General features: G+C 49.4%; 6 protein-coding genes across 6 annotated transcripts; 2 read left to right on the forward strand and 4 right to left on the reverse strand.

Moving 5' to 3' along the window:
- Positions 1–24: 24 nt before the first annotated feature.
- Positions 25–370, forward strand: FTJAE_2763 (dolichyl-phosphate mannosyltransferase polypeptide 2 regulatory subunit; the record flags this gene model as incomplete). The annotated part of the gene is made up of 2 exons (XM_037348990.1): positions 25–81; positions 185–370. The coding sequence occupies 2 exons, from the start codon at positions 25–27 to the stop codon at positions 368–370; spliced, it is 243 nt and encodes an 80-aa protein (XP_037210156.1).
- Positions 371–815: 445 nt separating this feature from the next.
- Positions 816–4291, reverse strand: FTJAE_2764 (uncharacterized protein; the record flags this gene model as incomplete). The annotated part of the gene is made up of 2 exons (XM_037348991.1): positions 816–4116; positions 4194–4291. 2 exons carry the CDS (start codon positions 4289–4291, stop codon positions 816–818), a joined length of 3399 nt encoding a protein of 1132 aa, XP_037210157.1.
- Positions 4292–6358: 2067 nt separating this feature from the next.
- Positions 6359–6869, reverse strand: FTJAE_2765 (fungal specific transcription factor; the record flags this gene model as incomplete). Its single annotated transcript, XM_037348992.1, has 2 exons — positions 6359–6609; positions 6674–6869. The coding sequence occupies 2 exons, from the start codon at positions 6867–6869 to the stop codon at positions 6359–6361; spliced, it is 447 nt and encodes a 148-aa protein (XP_037210158.1).
- Positions 6870–8399: 1530 nt separating this feature from the next.
- Positions 8400–9931, reverse strand: FTJAE_2766 (sterigmatocystin 7-O-methyltransferase precursor; the record flags this gene model as incomplete). The annotated part of the gene is made up of 5 exons (XM_037348993.1): positions 8400–8459; positions 8516–8781; positions 8837–9508; positions 9556–9601; positions 9647–9931. 5 exons carry the CDS (start codon positions 9929–9931, stop codon positions 8400–8402), a joined length of 1329 nt encoding a protein of 442 aa, XP_037210159.1.
- Positions 9932–11102: 1171 nt separating this feature from the next.
- On the reverse strand, positions 11103–12606 carry FTJAE_2767 (methyltransferase; the record flags this gene model as incomplete). Its single annotated transcript, XM_037348994.1, has 3 exons — positions 11103–11568; positions 11624–11828; positions 11880–12606. The coding sequence occupies 3 exons, from the start codon at positions 12604–12606 to the stop codon at positions 11103–11105; spliced, it is 1398 nt and encodes a 465-aa protein (XP_037210160.1).
- Positions 12607–14013: 1407 nt separating this feature from the next.
- FTJAE_2768 (uncharacterized protein) lies at positions 14014–15204 on the forward strand (the record flags this gene model as incomplete). The annotated part of the gene is made up of 2 exons (XM_037348995.1): positions 14014–14286; positions 14350–15204. 2 exons carry the CDS (start codon positions 14014–14016, stop codon positions 15202–15204), a joined length of 1128 nt encoding a protein of 375 aa, XP_037210161.1.
- Positions 15205–15769: the final 565 nt, after the last annotated feature.

Here is a 15769-nt window from a genome sequence, read left to right on the forward strand (position 1 = left end):
TTGGACAAAATCGTCGGTCTCGCCATGCTCGTGGCCGCTTCCGTCGTCTTCACCTACTACACCATCTGGACTCTTCTCATGGTAAGATGCCCCTCATTTCTCAGCTCGATGCGACTGTACACCCCTACCGATCCATATACACCAGCTTAGGTATTGAACACATTGTCAACTAACAATTGGCTAGCCCTTTGTCGACGACGATCACCCTCTTCAGAACTTCTTCCCCCCTCGCGTTTGGGCCATTCGCATCCCCGTCATTATCATCCTCCTCGGTTCCGCTGTTGTTGGCTCATTTCTTGGCATGGTTATGATTCGGAGCAACCAGAAGAAGGCTGCAAAGGCCAAGGCCGCCGCGAAGAAGGCCAACTAGACGACGACATGTCGATTATATACTTGTAATCATCCAGTGTCTTTTAATGGCGTTGTTTCGCCCAAGACCTAATCACACTATGGGACTTTGAAGCTTCAGGCCAACAATGTCTTGATGCAGAAGAGATGAACACTACACGGAATGGGTATCTAATCTTTTTCTATTTATAATAAGGCATTATGACCTGCTAAACGACCGTGCTAAAGAGTGTTTCTTCCGTACAAGCAAAATGCCCACATATCAGAATCAAACTCCAACATACCGGACCAAGAGTTGGGTTGAGCGTAACTAATCATGCTTCACACGAAAAGATACAAACTTTGCTCCATACCGCCAAACAGCTTAAGCAATGAGTTGCCATTCCAGCTTCGTATGTATATAATCAAGCAAAGTCAAGGACCTAGACGCCAACCTCAAGCGCACGTTGTCTGTCTGAGAGTTCTTCTCACACTCTCTGATCTGCAAAGTCAAGGACTTCGCAGTCATCCTCAAAAAAGCCATCCTCGCCTTGACTTCCACCTTGCGCTCCACGTCGTCTCCTCGTAGTCACCACGATCTGCTCCTGGTCGCCATACTGCATCACGCGCTCCATGGCTGAAGGGGGCAACGCAATATGGTCTTCGGGACCGTCGTACTCCTCCTCAGCAACTGTTGCCAAGCCTAAATCCAGTCGAACCACTGGAATATCCTGACCAAAAGCCCAGGCCGTTGTGTTTGAGAATTCTTTGGATGAATTTGGTTCCATGGGTTGCCCCTTCTTTTTCTTTTTCTTGGAAGTAGTGTTTTCGTCTAGACTTGTTTCGGCTAGGATAGCTGAGACAACTTCGAGCTGGTCAGCTGTTCCTCTCCGGTACTCGCACAGAGTTACTCGTCGATCCGTGTGGAAAGGTTGATAAGGCGCACTAGACTCTATCTCAGCTTGAGGGATTGACGATTCCATAGTCTGATCTGTTGCCGCAACTCGAGGTCGGGGGTTCAGTGTCAGCGTGTTTCCTGCGTCCATATCACGGTCCGAAAGGTCGAGGATTTCATCCTGAGCTCCCAGGTCAACCATCTGTCGTACAGCTGGAGCAACCAAGTCGCTGGGTAAAATCGGCACATTGTAATCGTGATACCTGCTAGCCCGTGTGACTCGCCTGCCAGCCTGTACGCTAGATCGGCGAGTTCGACAGGAGAAACCTCGGACTAGACCGTTGCCAACCACAAAGAGTCCTTGATGCTTTCTGCTTTTGACCCAGGTCACGCAGGATGCCGAAGGAAGGCCTGAGCTAAGCGGCAAGGACACTCGGTTTTCACCAGTATGCCGAAGCTGGTTGATGGCGGTTCCTGTCTTGCCAAGTGAACTGCTGATACTAGCAGCAATCACTCGCCCACCCATAGCCGCTGAGTCTTTTAGGCTATTGCCAGTCACGTTTTGCACGTTACCACTGCTGCGTCGAGGTCGGGAGACAAAGGGTTTCGCAGCTTGATAAGCTGCACCAAAAGCTCCAGTAGCTAAAGAAACAGCAGTGTTCGACTGCTCTGGTGTTGCAGTGCCACTTTCCTGGACAGCCTGGCGACGGCGAGGTGCAGGCCACATGAAGGCACTCGAGGGCATATCAAGTAAATGAACAGTGCCACGCTCAGTTACCATAGCTAATCGCTCACCCTGCGATTGCGTCCAAGCGACATCGACAATGCGTGCGACAGTCATTCGTGAAAATTGTGCAATTTGGCGGACCTGAGGTCCTGTGCTTGCATTTGGCGTGACAGTGGTCTGGAGAGGGGATGATCGTGTATGTTGAATACGGAACAGATCCCAGACTGTTTGCACATCGCCTTTGCTGCTGGCGGTGAACAGGGATAAAGACGATGGCGAAAATGAAAGAAAACTGCAGCCCAAAGGCGGCGAGAACGTAGTAATCGGATGAATGGTAGATGAATTGGTGAGCGACTCTGCATCAACAATCGACACAAGTCCTGGGTCTTTTGCTCCAACCGGGCCGGCAGGACCATGAGTTGGAGGGAAGTTGATAGGATCGCCACGAGGAGATCGAGTACCAGCCCAGTTCTGGGGAGGCGAGCGGGCTTGTTGAGTTTGCGTTTGGGGGGTTGACGACTTGTTCCAGTATGAATTCCAAGCTTGCAGGCCTTGCTGTCCAACCCACTTAGCGCCTTGAATAAGTTCCTGGGTCGTCTCTCGCATGATCTTATTAACGACACTATCGGAAATAGGAAGATCTACCGATGCAGAAGACGAAGGGAGCTGCGGCGGCGTCACAGTGGCGAGTCCAGGTGCTTTGCCAAGAATGGGAAGTGGTACGTGAGCTCTCAATGAGACTTGTGAAGAAGGCGTCGCAGGACAGTAAGCGATCCATCGTCCCCTAACTGCGAGAATCGGTGTTTGCGGGTTTGAGCGCGGTGGTGTGGTCGAAGACTGTGTCTTATCAGCCTCCTCTGGCACCTCACCTCGGGTGCTTTGCTGGAGTCTGGTCCAGATCTTTCCGACACATGTAAATATATGGCCATTTTGATCTTCCAACAATTGCAAGTAGACCCAGCATTCGCCGGTGACGCCTGAGCAAACTGCAAGTGTACCTGAGTCCGCTCGAATCGTGAAGGAGCCACTAGGTGAAGGAGGTCTGAAGATTGGGTTCGTGACGGATATTTCAGGGTTGATCGGGATCTTTGGAGCTTGAAGTAAAACATCAACGAGTTGGTTGGTCCTGAGTGAGTACACCTCTACAGACGTTTGGTATGAGTCGATGGTCTGTCGCCCTTGGAAGCCATCGTGGTGTGTGAAGACGGATCGAGGGCTTGCTGCCCCATCAAGCCCGGGGCTTGGTCCCTCGTCCTGTACAGAGCCAGGTACAGCTGAGGGTAGAACTGGTCCATGCAATACCACCGCCACAAGAGGGAACAGAGCTTTGTTACTGTTGCCAAGCGTCCAAGGGAGGATCTTGGCATGGTGAACGCCTCCTCGTAATCCCTTTAGACTGGCAACAGGCTCGAGACCTCTCTTACCCACAGCGTATACATCCAAACCGCCTTCATACCCCGCGATGACGACGTTGCTTGGACCAAACGGGAAATCGGGGCACTCGGGTAGCTTGTCGAAGCCAAAGAAATAGCCTCGTTCGCCGGCTTTCATGCCCGAGTTGTTAGTCATGTTGAGGTCGATATCTGGTACACCATAGAAGTGTGGCTGGGGCTGATGAGGCAGAGGCGGATGGTTTCCCATCCTCGAGGCTTGGAACGGGGAGTTGACCGAACTGCGTCGGTAGGGGACACTCGGAGGTGGTGTTTCTGGCGATTGATATTGGGCGTCCATCTGGAAGCTCAAAGGACGTCGGCTGTGGTTTGGCGGGGATAAAGATGAAGGCGAGGGACTCATGAAATGACGCTGTACGGGCCATCCTTGTTGCAGTCGACCTGAGTCCTCATAAGAAGACGGTTGAGTAGGCGGTGAATCGCCCATGATACTGATCAAGTTTCCTGGAGAGCCGGCCATGCCGTTCCTCATCCATTCATTGTTCATACTCGGTGCTGTGCTCACGGAAGCTGGAGTTGTGGACAAAGCAGCCAGCATAGGGGAGACAGCAGGGTTGACATTGTCAGGGCCAGAAGAAGGCTTAATCTCGGGCGTGTCGACGGGGGGCGTGGAAGCGACCGAAGTAGATGAGCTCTTATTATCTCCGCTACTGGTGATATTTGTATTCACGTTATCCTTGTTGGTGTTGGCGTTACCGTTATTGACAGTGACAGTGCTATGTGACTGCGGTCAGCTAGGTACTTAAAGTGGTCCATGATAGCCCAGAGGAGTCATGCGGACAGGGAGGCTCACGCGAATTTACCAGCTGTTTGCTTTGTCACGGCCGCGGCGATGCCGCCACTTTCTCTGGCATGTTTCCTCTCCTTCTTAGAAGCTGTCGAGAGGGTCATGGTCAGCTCTCCTGTTTGTTAAAGAGGAGCGCGGTTGCGCAAGCGGTTCGGGATTGGGGATCCCAGTGAGTGCCAGTGGCTGATAGGTCATACACAGATGGAGGGGTATTAAGGTGGGAATAGAGTTCCCAGTAGGTAGAGAGGCACTTACAAGGCATATGCAGATTTGGACAAGTGTCGGAGCAGTTTCCTACCCCTAAAACTAGAACGCTACGCTCGCGTTTCTGCAGAGCGCGTTTGTTATAAAAGAGGCGTCAAGTCGATTCTCTTGCAGTCGAGGTGACGCCGGCACTTGTCTAGGTTGGAAGTCTGTGTTCCTATGTATTTCGCTTCGCTCGCACAGATCGGGGGTCGATTCGTAGTAGCTACTATCGGATATGGGAGGCGAAGGAAAGGAAATGCAGATCAATATCGGCCAGGACGAGTTGAACTGAGTTGAGTTATTATCGTGAAAGAACGGCGAAGTGCTCGAGTTCGTTGGGTTAGCGGCGTAGACCAGCTCGTCGCGTCTATCAAGTTGACTTGAGTTGAGTCGATGCAATATAGAACAGAACAGATGCAGATGCAGGTACAGATGAGAAAGGGAAAGATCGTTATAGAGTCGAAAACCAAGGAAATATTCAGACGCTTTGTTGAAGTTTGTATCGTATAGTCATTCACAGTTGTAAGTGAAGGAAGAGAGCTCAAAGGACTGGTGGGAGCTGGCCGAAGAGTCACTCTGATAGATCCCATCCCATCCAACCCATCCATGTGTGAGGCCTAGATTCACACCTCTGTTCCAATGTGACGTGGGGTGTAATAGAGGGGTCGGGTGGCCTAGGGAGGGCAGTAGGCAGTAGGGCAGTGGAGGCTGGTAGTGGACATCACCACCACATGCACTGTAAGCGATAAGGAAGTGGTTCTTGTACTGAAGGGTTGATAAGACGCCCCCTTCGACCCTCCACCTCCACCTCCACCTCCACTTTCACCCGAACATCATCTTGACGGACACATCAATGGCATTGGCGGATCTGCCACTACCCACGCCTCGGCCTGTCAGGAACCAAACCAAACAGCCCGCATTTCTAGCTCAACCGGAAGATCAAAGGTTTCTTTTTCGTACCGGGCAACTGGATAGGGAGGCATGATTGACACATCCAGTACGCGCGGTTATAGCGCGCAAGCGCATGCATACATACCGTAGTTCGCGATTCTGTTGACCTCGACAGTTTCTGGGTGAATGACGAGAACAAACCTTTAATGGAACAAGGTCCATCCGGTCTGCGCGGGGTTGAGTTCATGCGCTGGCCAGAGAGTGAATGGGAGGGTACAAATCCGGAGGTTACAGCGCCTCAGTTACACCTTGAATCGGTTTTCGATTCGATACCTTGCCTTGTCATCCACCATCATAACAGGTTTGACAGGCTTCCATGATACTGGGCAGTATACTCGGCTATCTTGAAAAGGTCACAACGATGACGACTGAATCTTCGATCTTATGCAGTCTTTATTGTCTTGATACCTGTCATCATTCATCCATTCCTCTCACGGCTCAATAGATCGTGCCCCATCCATCTGACCCAGCTAAGCCACATGATTCTACGCCGTGATCATGGGTCAGGTGAGCTATGCCATTTACGCCATCAGCATGGCCGTGCCTCTCTAATCACCAGGGGGCGACACGCTGATATCCCAGATTTAGCACTCAAAGCAAGGGACGGTGAACTTTGGCTTCGCTCAGGAAACGCTGCGCTGCTACAGTGAGGATTAGATTGGCACCTGAATGGCCTCTTGGGTGTGTCGTTAGTATTTCCTTCTTGGGCTCTCCCTGCCAGAGCTCCCGTCAATCGGCGCGTGTTGATCCCGGCTTTACCATTCGACAACGGTATTCTTCGGCATTTGTCGATTCTACTCCGCAAAAGTCAACATCTCCCACGAGCCTATGATGACGTATCCGGTTGGGTGAAGCTGTTTACAGTTGCTCTCTGAGCGACCTGCTTGACATTGAATAACTAACTAAAGGGCTATGCACAAATTCATTTTTGCTTGCTTTTTTTGGTAGGTTCCGATCTTTGTAGAACATGACCTTCACAGCAGATGTCCATCAGTCTGCAGCCAGACGCGGTATTGGCTAAACTTCCACTGTCCATCAACCTTCCTGACGACTGCATGTGCCGACCAAGCAGCCTCTTTGAGCCGTCCATCTGTCGTGGTAACGCTGACGTCTCCCAGGATCATGCACTCATTTGAGTCTGAGAATCGCCCAGGAAAGACTTTGTGAACCGTGTGTTTGCGCTCTTTGATGTGCTTCCACATCCGACTTCGGAATTCGACCAGATCTATGGCCCTTATCAGCTTATTGTCCCCAACAGAATGAAGGTGCTGATGAAAGCATCGAATTACCTTTTGAGCCGCGCGCCTTGTCAGCGCCAATCTGCACGCTTGCGTCTTCCGTGAAAGAGTCTACCCAACGCTGATTCTCTTCAGGGTTGTCCGAGATGCGGTAGAAGTCAATCGCGAACTGTTGAAGCTCTTTGTCCTGCCATTCGTCCTGGGTAGCATAGAGTGGCACGTAGTTCTCGGGGGCGTTCTGGGCCATGGTGAGTATGTGTTGTGATTTCTGTTTCTGAAGATTTGAAGGAACAATTGAAGAAATTTCTTTGAGCGATGATCAAGGACGGGAAATCAGTTCTTTCATGGTTTCTTAACTTGGGGACATATATGGAGAGCATGATGCAATTGTTCTCCATCCGAGTGGATCGTCATGACTTAGTAGCAAACTTTGTTCGGAAAGTTGCCGTTCAAGCTCCTCTCCAATTCTTTCTGGAAGGAAATGAGGTTGTTCTTTCTATCCTTCTTCGGAGATTTTTCGACCGCCCAAGCCCTCAAGGAGCAAGAAAACACCGAACCTTGAAATGGGGTCAAAATAAACTCAGTAAAAGATATCCTAAACTTAGTAAGGACACCCTAAATTTATGCAAGTTTACCTAAGTCTTTTTTGTCATTTAGGATCAAGGTCCTAAATTTTCTTTCCTCCCCTAGGTAGTCAGGGTAGATACACCAATGTGAGAAGAATGAGGTTGAGATATCGTGGATGCTACGCCAGTGACTGCGGATATATGATTATCATGACGGCACCAACGACGATCAGAAACAACCGCTTGCATGTTGCTTTTGATACAGAGATGTATCTCTGTATCTCAATGGTGGATTCAGTTGAAGTCACAGTGCAATGATTCCAAAAATCGGGTGGTTATGGTATATAATGTTTATCTCCAACTTATTCCTTATTGCTAGCGTTCTCATTAACACTGATGGATATATATGTCAGTGTCCATCCCTAGTGATATCCATAACTACCCTACAATGGTCCGAGAAAGAGATCATATCAGTCAAGTAATCGCTTATCGTAACACCAGATGAATTGTCCATACACTATAATCGTTACCGTTAGGTCTTGAGCGGAGTTGACTTGAATGGTGGTCCTTCGGCGTGACTGGTATGCATACAAACCACGTGTAGTTGCAGTCCCAAAGGAGAATGGAGCAGTTTGTGTCTGAACATGCCATTGAGTTCCTTCTTCCGTCCTTTAACCCTTCCCAACCAGGGAATACTGTCCAGACTGATAGTTCGTATATTCAGGAAAGAGCTACTTCCTATCAAGCAAGAAAGTTTTCAACTTAAAGATATGATTTCCAAGCAGGCGCTCCCTAAACTCAAAACTGCCATCTGTACCTTAGTGCGACGACCACCGACCAAAACACCAAGATCCAAAATCGCGATATCGACCAAAAGAGAATCAAGAGGTCATGAGAGCAAAAGAAGAGGTTCCAATGCGTAATCTGGGAATCGAACCCAGGGCTCCCCGACGCTGCTCGAATGGCAACGGAGAATTTTACCACTAAACCAATTACGCTTTGTTAAATAAAGGGCGAATTATTTGGTTAGATGGTAGCCATTCCCAGATCCTATGCTTTGCAAATTCCCCAGTCTGCCATTCAGTACCAAACGTTCGGGAATCCAGACAGTCTCACTTTACATTCCTTGACCTATATCATTCTGTACACTATTGTCTTTACTACCGTCTCCTTTGTCGATAATCGTTGCTTCTAAAACACATCGTTCCCATTCAAGGCTGCCAAACTGCCTCGATAATGCTCATCCTACATCCCTCAGGTCTGCTTACACCCTTTAAAAGACATATCAGTATATACGAGTCAGAAACGAAGCGGTTCGGTGACTTACTTTGAATAGGAATCGCTCATCGGCAGCCCTAAAGAGTTCTTCAAACTCCTTTTCTGTCCGCTCTTGTGCATTCAACAAGGTCAACATCAACAGGTCCATACTCCGCATGACTTTTTCATCCCAGTGGTTCTCAACCCCCGGCTCACGGAGACAATGATCGTTGATGATGACACGCGCTCCCGGTTTGAGAGCTGGGACCAAGTTTTTGAGGATCTTGACGGCATATGGGGTTGAATAGTTATGAAGTATCCAGCGGAAGTAGTACACTTGGTTGTGTCAGTAAGGGGGGGAAACTCAAGGAGTAAACTCTGTCAGTCTCACCATCAGCATCCTTGACTGGCTGCTCAGTAAAGAAATCATGGACCTGAAGAGATATGCGTTGAGCTACCTCTTCATTTGCGCATATAGGCTCTGGGGCGCTGCTGATTGTCTTTGCCAAATCTTGTACCACGAATTTCATTTTATCCCATCTCTTTGCAAGATCGACGCACACGAAGCCATGGCTACCACCTACATCCACCAATGTGCCTTCGTTGTTGTTGATTTCGGAAAAGTCGTAGTTATCGACAAGGTAGCGAACCTCATAGCCCTCGCCGCCTGTCAGGCTTGCCATAGCCTCTGCAAATCGCTTTCCTCTGGGAGGGTCCTTGCCGAATGTTGCAAACATTGGCTCTTTGTCCACCGTCCCCCATGCATAGTTGAAGCCGGTCCGTGTGAGTGAGGTTGCTTCTGGGTCGGCACGAAGAGCTTCCAAGGTATGGGCCCCGGCTGGAAGGAAATCCTCTCCATTCAAACCTACCCAGGCTCGGAGGCTGGCGTCCTGAGCAAGCATCCTTGACGCCGCAGTGTGTGCTATGAACCCTGGTGTCGGCTCTTGGAAGATCTTATTTGTCATAGCATGGCGAAGAGCGCGAGCCAGATTTATGCGGTCCAGTCCAGTCTTGCTTTGGAGTTCCGCCAACGCAATAGATCCCTCCATAGGTACGAGATTGGCTATGCAAGGTTAGATACGCAGACAAAATCAGATTTGGTAGTCTCACGAATTCCATAGCTGGTCAGTATTTGGAGGCTCAAGGTGTCAAGATACTTGTTGTGTTAGTACTAAGGCCAATGCACAGGCTGCGAGCTTACACTCCATATGCCCCATCTGACAGTTTCTCTGGGTCCCCGAACAAGAAGTTCCAGCTGTTTGGTTGCCGAGGAGATCTCAATGCGACTTCTCTGTATGTCATCCGGCAAATTGGGAAGATCTCCAGGGGCATTGACATCGAAGCCCAAGTCCGGAAGGCCATTGGCCTTGAGATACCCATCGAGCTTTTCCGTCTCTTCAGTAATCTTCCTAGCTAGCTGCACCATGAGAGATGTGTCCAGACTTTGTGGACTCTGCGAATGTGACGAAATGTGTGATTCAGCCATGTTGAACAAGTGAAATGGTCGTGTTCCCTGGTCCTTGTTGCAAGCGACGGGGGGATGCGCGGTTTTATACATCATTGTCGTCCATCATGGTCCCAAATTGACTCTAGGCCTTAGACTACCATCATGACCAATGCGGGTACAAACAAGGTAGCGAGGATACCTTACATGAGCTGTTCTGCTCAAGACATGGGCGGCATGAACAAGTCTACCCACCCGCACCACCATCATTCCTCAAAACGCCAGTGGAACATGTGGCGAGGTAAAGCCTGAATTCCGCGCTGATTCCAAAGCCGTCATGATTGGTGTGTGTCCTGCAAGCTGTGGTCTTAATCCCTGAAGGTTGAGTCGAGACATGACCTGAGAGCTCTACAGTACATTAACTGCTGGGGTGCGGGTGCGTAGTTACGATAACACAGGTTTGGTTAGATTAAAAATATGTTCCTAGTTTCTCCACAAGCTAGTACGGAAGCTAACAAATATTGGTACCGGTGGCACGAAGCTTGGCTGCATAAGTAGGTAAATCTACTACGAGCCGTCATCCTCAGTCAAAAACACCAAGCGTCTTTCGCGGAGCTTTTTGGTCGTGTAGTTTTGTTCGCCAATAATCGCACGTCTGGAACGAAAATGCCTACTCCTATGCATCGTGGGGAAATCTGCCTGTCCTAAGTAGAAGTACTTCGTGCGGCAACAGCAGCGGGGGACCCATGACTGGCATGGTTCATGTAGAACCCTGGACGAAAACCAAGAAATCACGTGCATTCTCTAGTTGTTCACTGAACTTCTGTGTCCAGAGTACAAGTAGGTGTCTGTTGTCCAACAAGCTGCACTTGCTGTGAATGATCAGTTTTTTCGACCCAGTCGTCGTGTAGGTTGATGTGCCCTTAAGGCAAAGGTTGATTAATCAGATATCAAGGCCAAATATCCAGTGCTAGCTCTCTTTTCTCAATGAGGCTTGGCCATAGACAGCCTAGACAGCCGAGACCATGACCGGTTCTATCGGGTAGATAGTATAGCGTCCGCCTCCATTCCATCTTACATCTTTAGCGGCCACACCATGCTATGCGGCCCATGGCAGCATCATAATAGGGCTGTCGGCTTGATGCGTCCTTGTGAATTCTTTGAACGCGAAGCGACTCTGATTCGTTTACGTACTCTGATCCTGATCGGCAATTTAGTATGGCTTTTGCCCATAGACAATGTGCATAGGCATATACAAGAGGGACGTATGGTCGCTATACGCCCTTCGGACATCGACAAGAAACACCTCAATCTGCTCGCGGCTCCAGCCCATGCCCCTTGACATAGGACCCAATGCGATTGCTTGTAAGCCATCCGTCAGTATGGTGCGCCAGTACAGTCCGACCGTCTTAAGCACTTGATTCTTGGGCCAAGTCCCAAGAGGCACATGGAATACCCGTTCCGTGACGTTCACGAAGCCAGCTGCCTGCATTTTCGTAGCCAGTTTACCTCCTGCTGCCGCAGGAAAGTCTACTCCAAGCTGTGCTAATCCTTCATTAATATATGTCCAATACTGTGCGACTGGGTGCTCGTGTGGCGGGACAGCGTCTCCTGTTCTTGCATGGTGGGGGTAATGATGAATTTCTTGGAGTTCCATCCAGCCTCCAGGCTTGATATGCCTGAGATCGTGTAAGTACAAAGCGAGGATCTGGCTCTGACAGAGTTGACACTTACTGGAGAGCATTACTAAAAAGTTGAGGCCAGTCTTTGATCCCTTGAACCGTGTGCCGAGAGTGTACATAGTCAAAATGATTCTGAGGATGAAGCCAAGGAGACTCAACATCATCAACCATGAAATGAACATTAGGCGGCAGCCATGTCGGTTGGATGGGTGATAAATCGATTCCTAGGACATGAGCACTGGGGTATTGTTCTCCCACTATTGTACTGTTAGTTGCTGAGACGAAAATGAAAAGAGAATTGACCTTACTTTCGATTGCCCAGATTCCTGTGCCAGTTCCAATATCAAGTATGTTTTGCGGGTTTTCATCTAATGGCGCAAAATGTAATTTCTGGCCGGAGAGAAGTCTCACCATTGCATGTTTCATGTCCTCCCTCTCTTGTTCTATGTCATCGTTGGGGAAATTGTAGGCACCGGCCCGGAAGCTATGGTAGCGACGGCCATTCTCAAACATGTAGTCCCGAACAGACGACCCGATGGATGTACTTGCAGTGCTCATATTGTCGCTCCCATATCCGGCATCAGATCCAGCATCGCCTATGGAACTGTATTCGTCACTATCGGCAACAATGTTGTCTTCGGCCTGAGCAAAAGCTTGTCGAGACATGGCTTCCTGCTCCGTGACTGATAGGCCCGGAAACATAGAGACACCGTTGGGGTGAGTAAGAGGAGACGTGATGGGTCGATGCGGGCTCTTTGTGTCTGAACCTGGGGAGCCTGGTGTACGACTAACTCCATACACGTCTTTAAAGATGTCGAAGGGTTCTGCTGGTTGCGATGAGAGCTCAGTGCTACCGCTAGGAATCCTCTGTTCAGCAATACCGGCTCCAGATGGAACTGATATGCTTACTTTGGCATTCACTTGATTGCTGGTCTGTGGTTGTTCGGCATCAATTGACTTGCCATCGTGTTTCGTAGTGTCTCCCCGGGTAGAAGGCGGTAATGCCTGTGTCTGGCTGTGCGGTTCTGGGTCCATCTTATTCCAGAACGAATGTGAGCCGGGAGGAAGACGGATATAACCAAAGAGCAATAGGTTGTTTGGTGTTGTTTGTGACTCCGAAAGCACAACTTTCAAGTGAAGTGGAAATATATGCTAACTATGGCAATTACAGCTCAAGGAGTGTCTTATGAGGATTCTCTCTGGATTATGCCAAGAGGGGAGCAATTGGAGACGCGGTCGAAGTTGTTGGAGTCTTCCGATGACGAAGCAAGGTTGTTTTAGGGTCGGCCAAGGCAAGTTTGGTACGGAGTACGGAATATGGCGATCTGAATACAGGGGACTCCCTTTAGAAATTTGGGAAGAGTAATTGAACCAGACGGAGATTTTGCTTCCAAGGCCACATCAACAAGATGAACGATGATAGATTCAAGGCGACGGATTCAAGCACAGTAGCAAACTGTAGATGGAGAAGGGAGACTTTACGAGGCGCCTCCTGCAATGGATAAAGGCAGGCAGGTATGGAGGAGGAAAGGTAAGGAAGGTAAGGTCAGGTCGGTTGACTTACATTGAGCTTGTGGGGCTACAGGTGGCAGGTGGTAGCGTCGATTTCTTGACCCAACCCAAGGAAGCGCCAGTGAAGTTTTCCTTTCCACGCCCGAGGGCGATCCATGTATCACACTAATAAATCAAGGCGCGGCATAGATCGTGCCAAGAGGTCGGGTGGCAGATTACCGCCATACCGATTAGAACTATAATGCGAGCGAGAGACTGTTCCAGCCAGGCGCCCCCTTAGTACGGAACTCTATCATTTGGCTCTGTACTACCAGCGAACCACGCTGGCGATAAAAGTTCTAGCCATCACAAACAAGCAGTAGGCACTTGAGTACCTGAATTCGGAGAAATCAGAACAAAGAACATGACTTGGTGATTTTCGAGGGGGTTTCCAAGTGCATTGTTAGGTAGCCATGGAGCCATTACCAACCTTGGTACCGAGGTAGGTAATAAAAGCAAGCAAACCAACGGATCCCAGCCAACGACAGCACACCTACGATACAATGCCCGGGGGCAACAGACGTAGTACGACAAATGAACGGAACCGCTCATAAATGATACGTCAGAACGAATTTCTATTCGGGGTCGGGGTGCAAGACTGCTCCGTAACAAATGGCCCACGGGATAACATCACGATAAGATGGTCTTCCGGTTTATAAGATGGAAATAATATTCAATACTCCCTAATAGATATCCAATTGCATTGTGTGCCAGGGCCGCCAGGGTAGGCTTGGCAAAGTGCTAATTTGTGTCCACTTTGGAGGCTTCACACAATACCTACCACCCATAGCTACCTAACTCAATTATATGCTAACAGTATAGCGTCATCCATATCGAACTGAGGCACTTGTTGTGAGTGATCTCTCGGTATCCTGCCATTCTTACCACAAGATGCCCCAATCCAAGTTCGTTCATTGTGTTGGAAGCCCATCTTTCAATCCAGATGAACTCATTGAGGATGTCGACCGTCAGAGAGAGGCTGTGGACTACCTATTGAAAAATGATCTCTTCAACGCCAGTCGAGTGCTTTTCCAACTCCCTGATCCGGATCCCTATACATATCATGCCGTGGCAAGCGTAAAACTTGCCCAAGTCCAGTCAGTAGTCAACCTTGGAGGTGTCAATGGCTTACACGCGTGGTATCGCAATGAAGATGGCTCACCTGTAAGAACTTACCCATAGACAATATCCAAGGAGTAACAATTTGTGAAACTAACATCCATGTAGAGAGGACCACCTCCCCAAGCTGATATTGAAGCATACACCTCTATCTTCAGACCATCAACAGCTACTGCTGCATTTCTCAAGAATCTAGGAACAAATGCTAAGAAAGATTCCATAAGGCGTGAAGTCGCAGCCAACCTTGAGAGCAAGCGATATTTGCACCCTGGGCTTGTAACGAAACTCACTATCCCCAAGAGCAAAAAACCGCCCAGCGCAAATCCCTATCTCGACTTCTGGATGTGGTCATGTCACTCTCTTGAATGGTGCGGCCCTTGCCCGGCATCAGAACGTGTGCCAATGTCCCACCATGTTCTTCCAATTTTCATGCATCATTTTGGCTGCGCAACACCAACCCACGAGAGCCTGGCTATCCTGAAAGTTCTGTCTGACGGGCGCCCGATTGTCGACATCGGTTCTGGCAATGGTTATTGGTCCTATATGCTCCGACGCTATGGCCTCACAGTGCATGCGGTGGATAACATGCAGAGCGAATGGAGAGTCAACTGGGTAAACGACACTGCCATATCAGACGGCGTGAAGTGGTTACGCAAAAATTCGAACGGTGAAGGCATGGTACTCCTGCTTGTGTATCCTGTTGTTGGTGGAGGTGTTGGTGGCGGCACTGAGGGAGGATTTACACGGAACCTGGTTTCTGCCTTTGACGGCGACACTATCGCAGTTGTGGGCACGCAGAATAGGAACGGTTACACAGGATTCAAGGGAGTCACCATGGATGAGTTTATGGCGAAGGAGCATGAGGACTGGACTATGGTAGTAAAGATAGCATTGCCATCCTTTCCTGGGAAGGACGAAGCACTATACGTCTTCCAGCGAGGCGAACGAGTGCCGCAAGAATAGGTTCAGATGATTTTAGATGATTGAGGGCCATGATAAGAAGTTCCATTTCTCAAGACAAATGCTTCCACTCAACAGGAGTTTCGGCCTACGGTTTAGACTTATTGACCAAACCCGGGCACCGGGATGTGGGCTATCAAACATAAATCATCTCATCGTACCTAAGTAGGTATGCAGAGAAGAACACAACGTCCTAGGTCATCCCATTCAACTTTGCTACTCTGCCTCGCAATGGTCAACTGAATAGGTAATCAATAAAGCGTCCTCCAATCCAGTCAAGTCACATCATGTTTCTTCCTCATTCTCACCCGCATCTGCCCCGCCAAGGATGGGACAATACTTTGTTCTCAGCCTCTGTAACAGCCACCACCAAACCCCAGCAAGCGGCACGGTGAACGCTTTTAGCGCTCGGGGTCCCCCGATCTCCCCTCAACCGCTGTTTAACTGGTCTGCCCTGTGGGCATTTCTTTCGCTTCCCTGTGTGACCCATGTCCTCCTGGCCCTATGACGGGCCTCTTCGTCCACTAATAAGAGAATATTCCAAGAGCTCCAGGTCCAAGCACAGCAC

This window comes from Fusarium tjaetaba (genome assembly GCF_013396195.1).
Source record: "Fusarium tjaetaba strain NRRL 66243 chromosome Unknown NRRL66243_c0000057, whole genome shotgun sequence".
Taxonomy (NCBI): Eukaryota; Fungi; Ascomycota; class Sordariomycetes; order Hypocreales; family Nectriaceae; genus Fusarium; species Fusarium tjaetaba.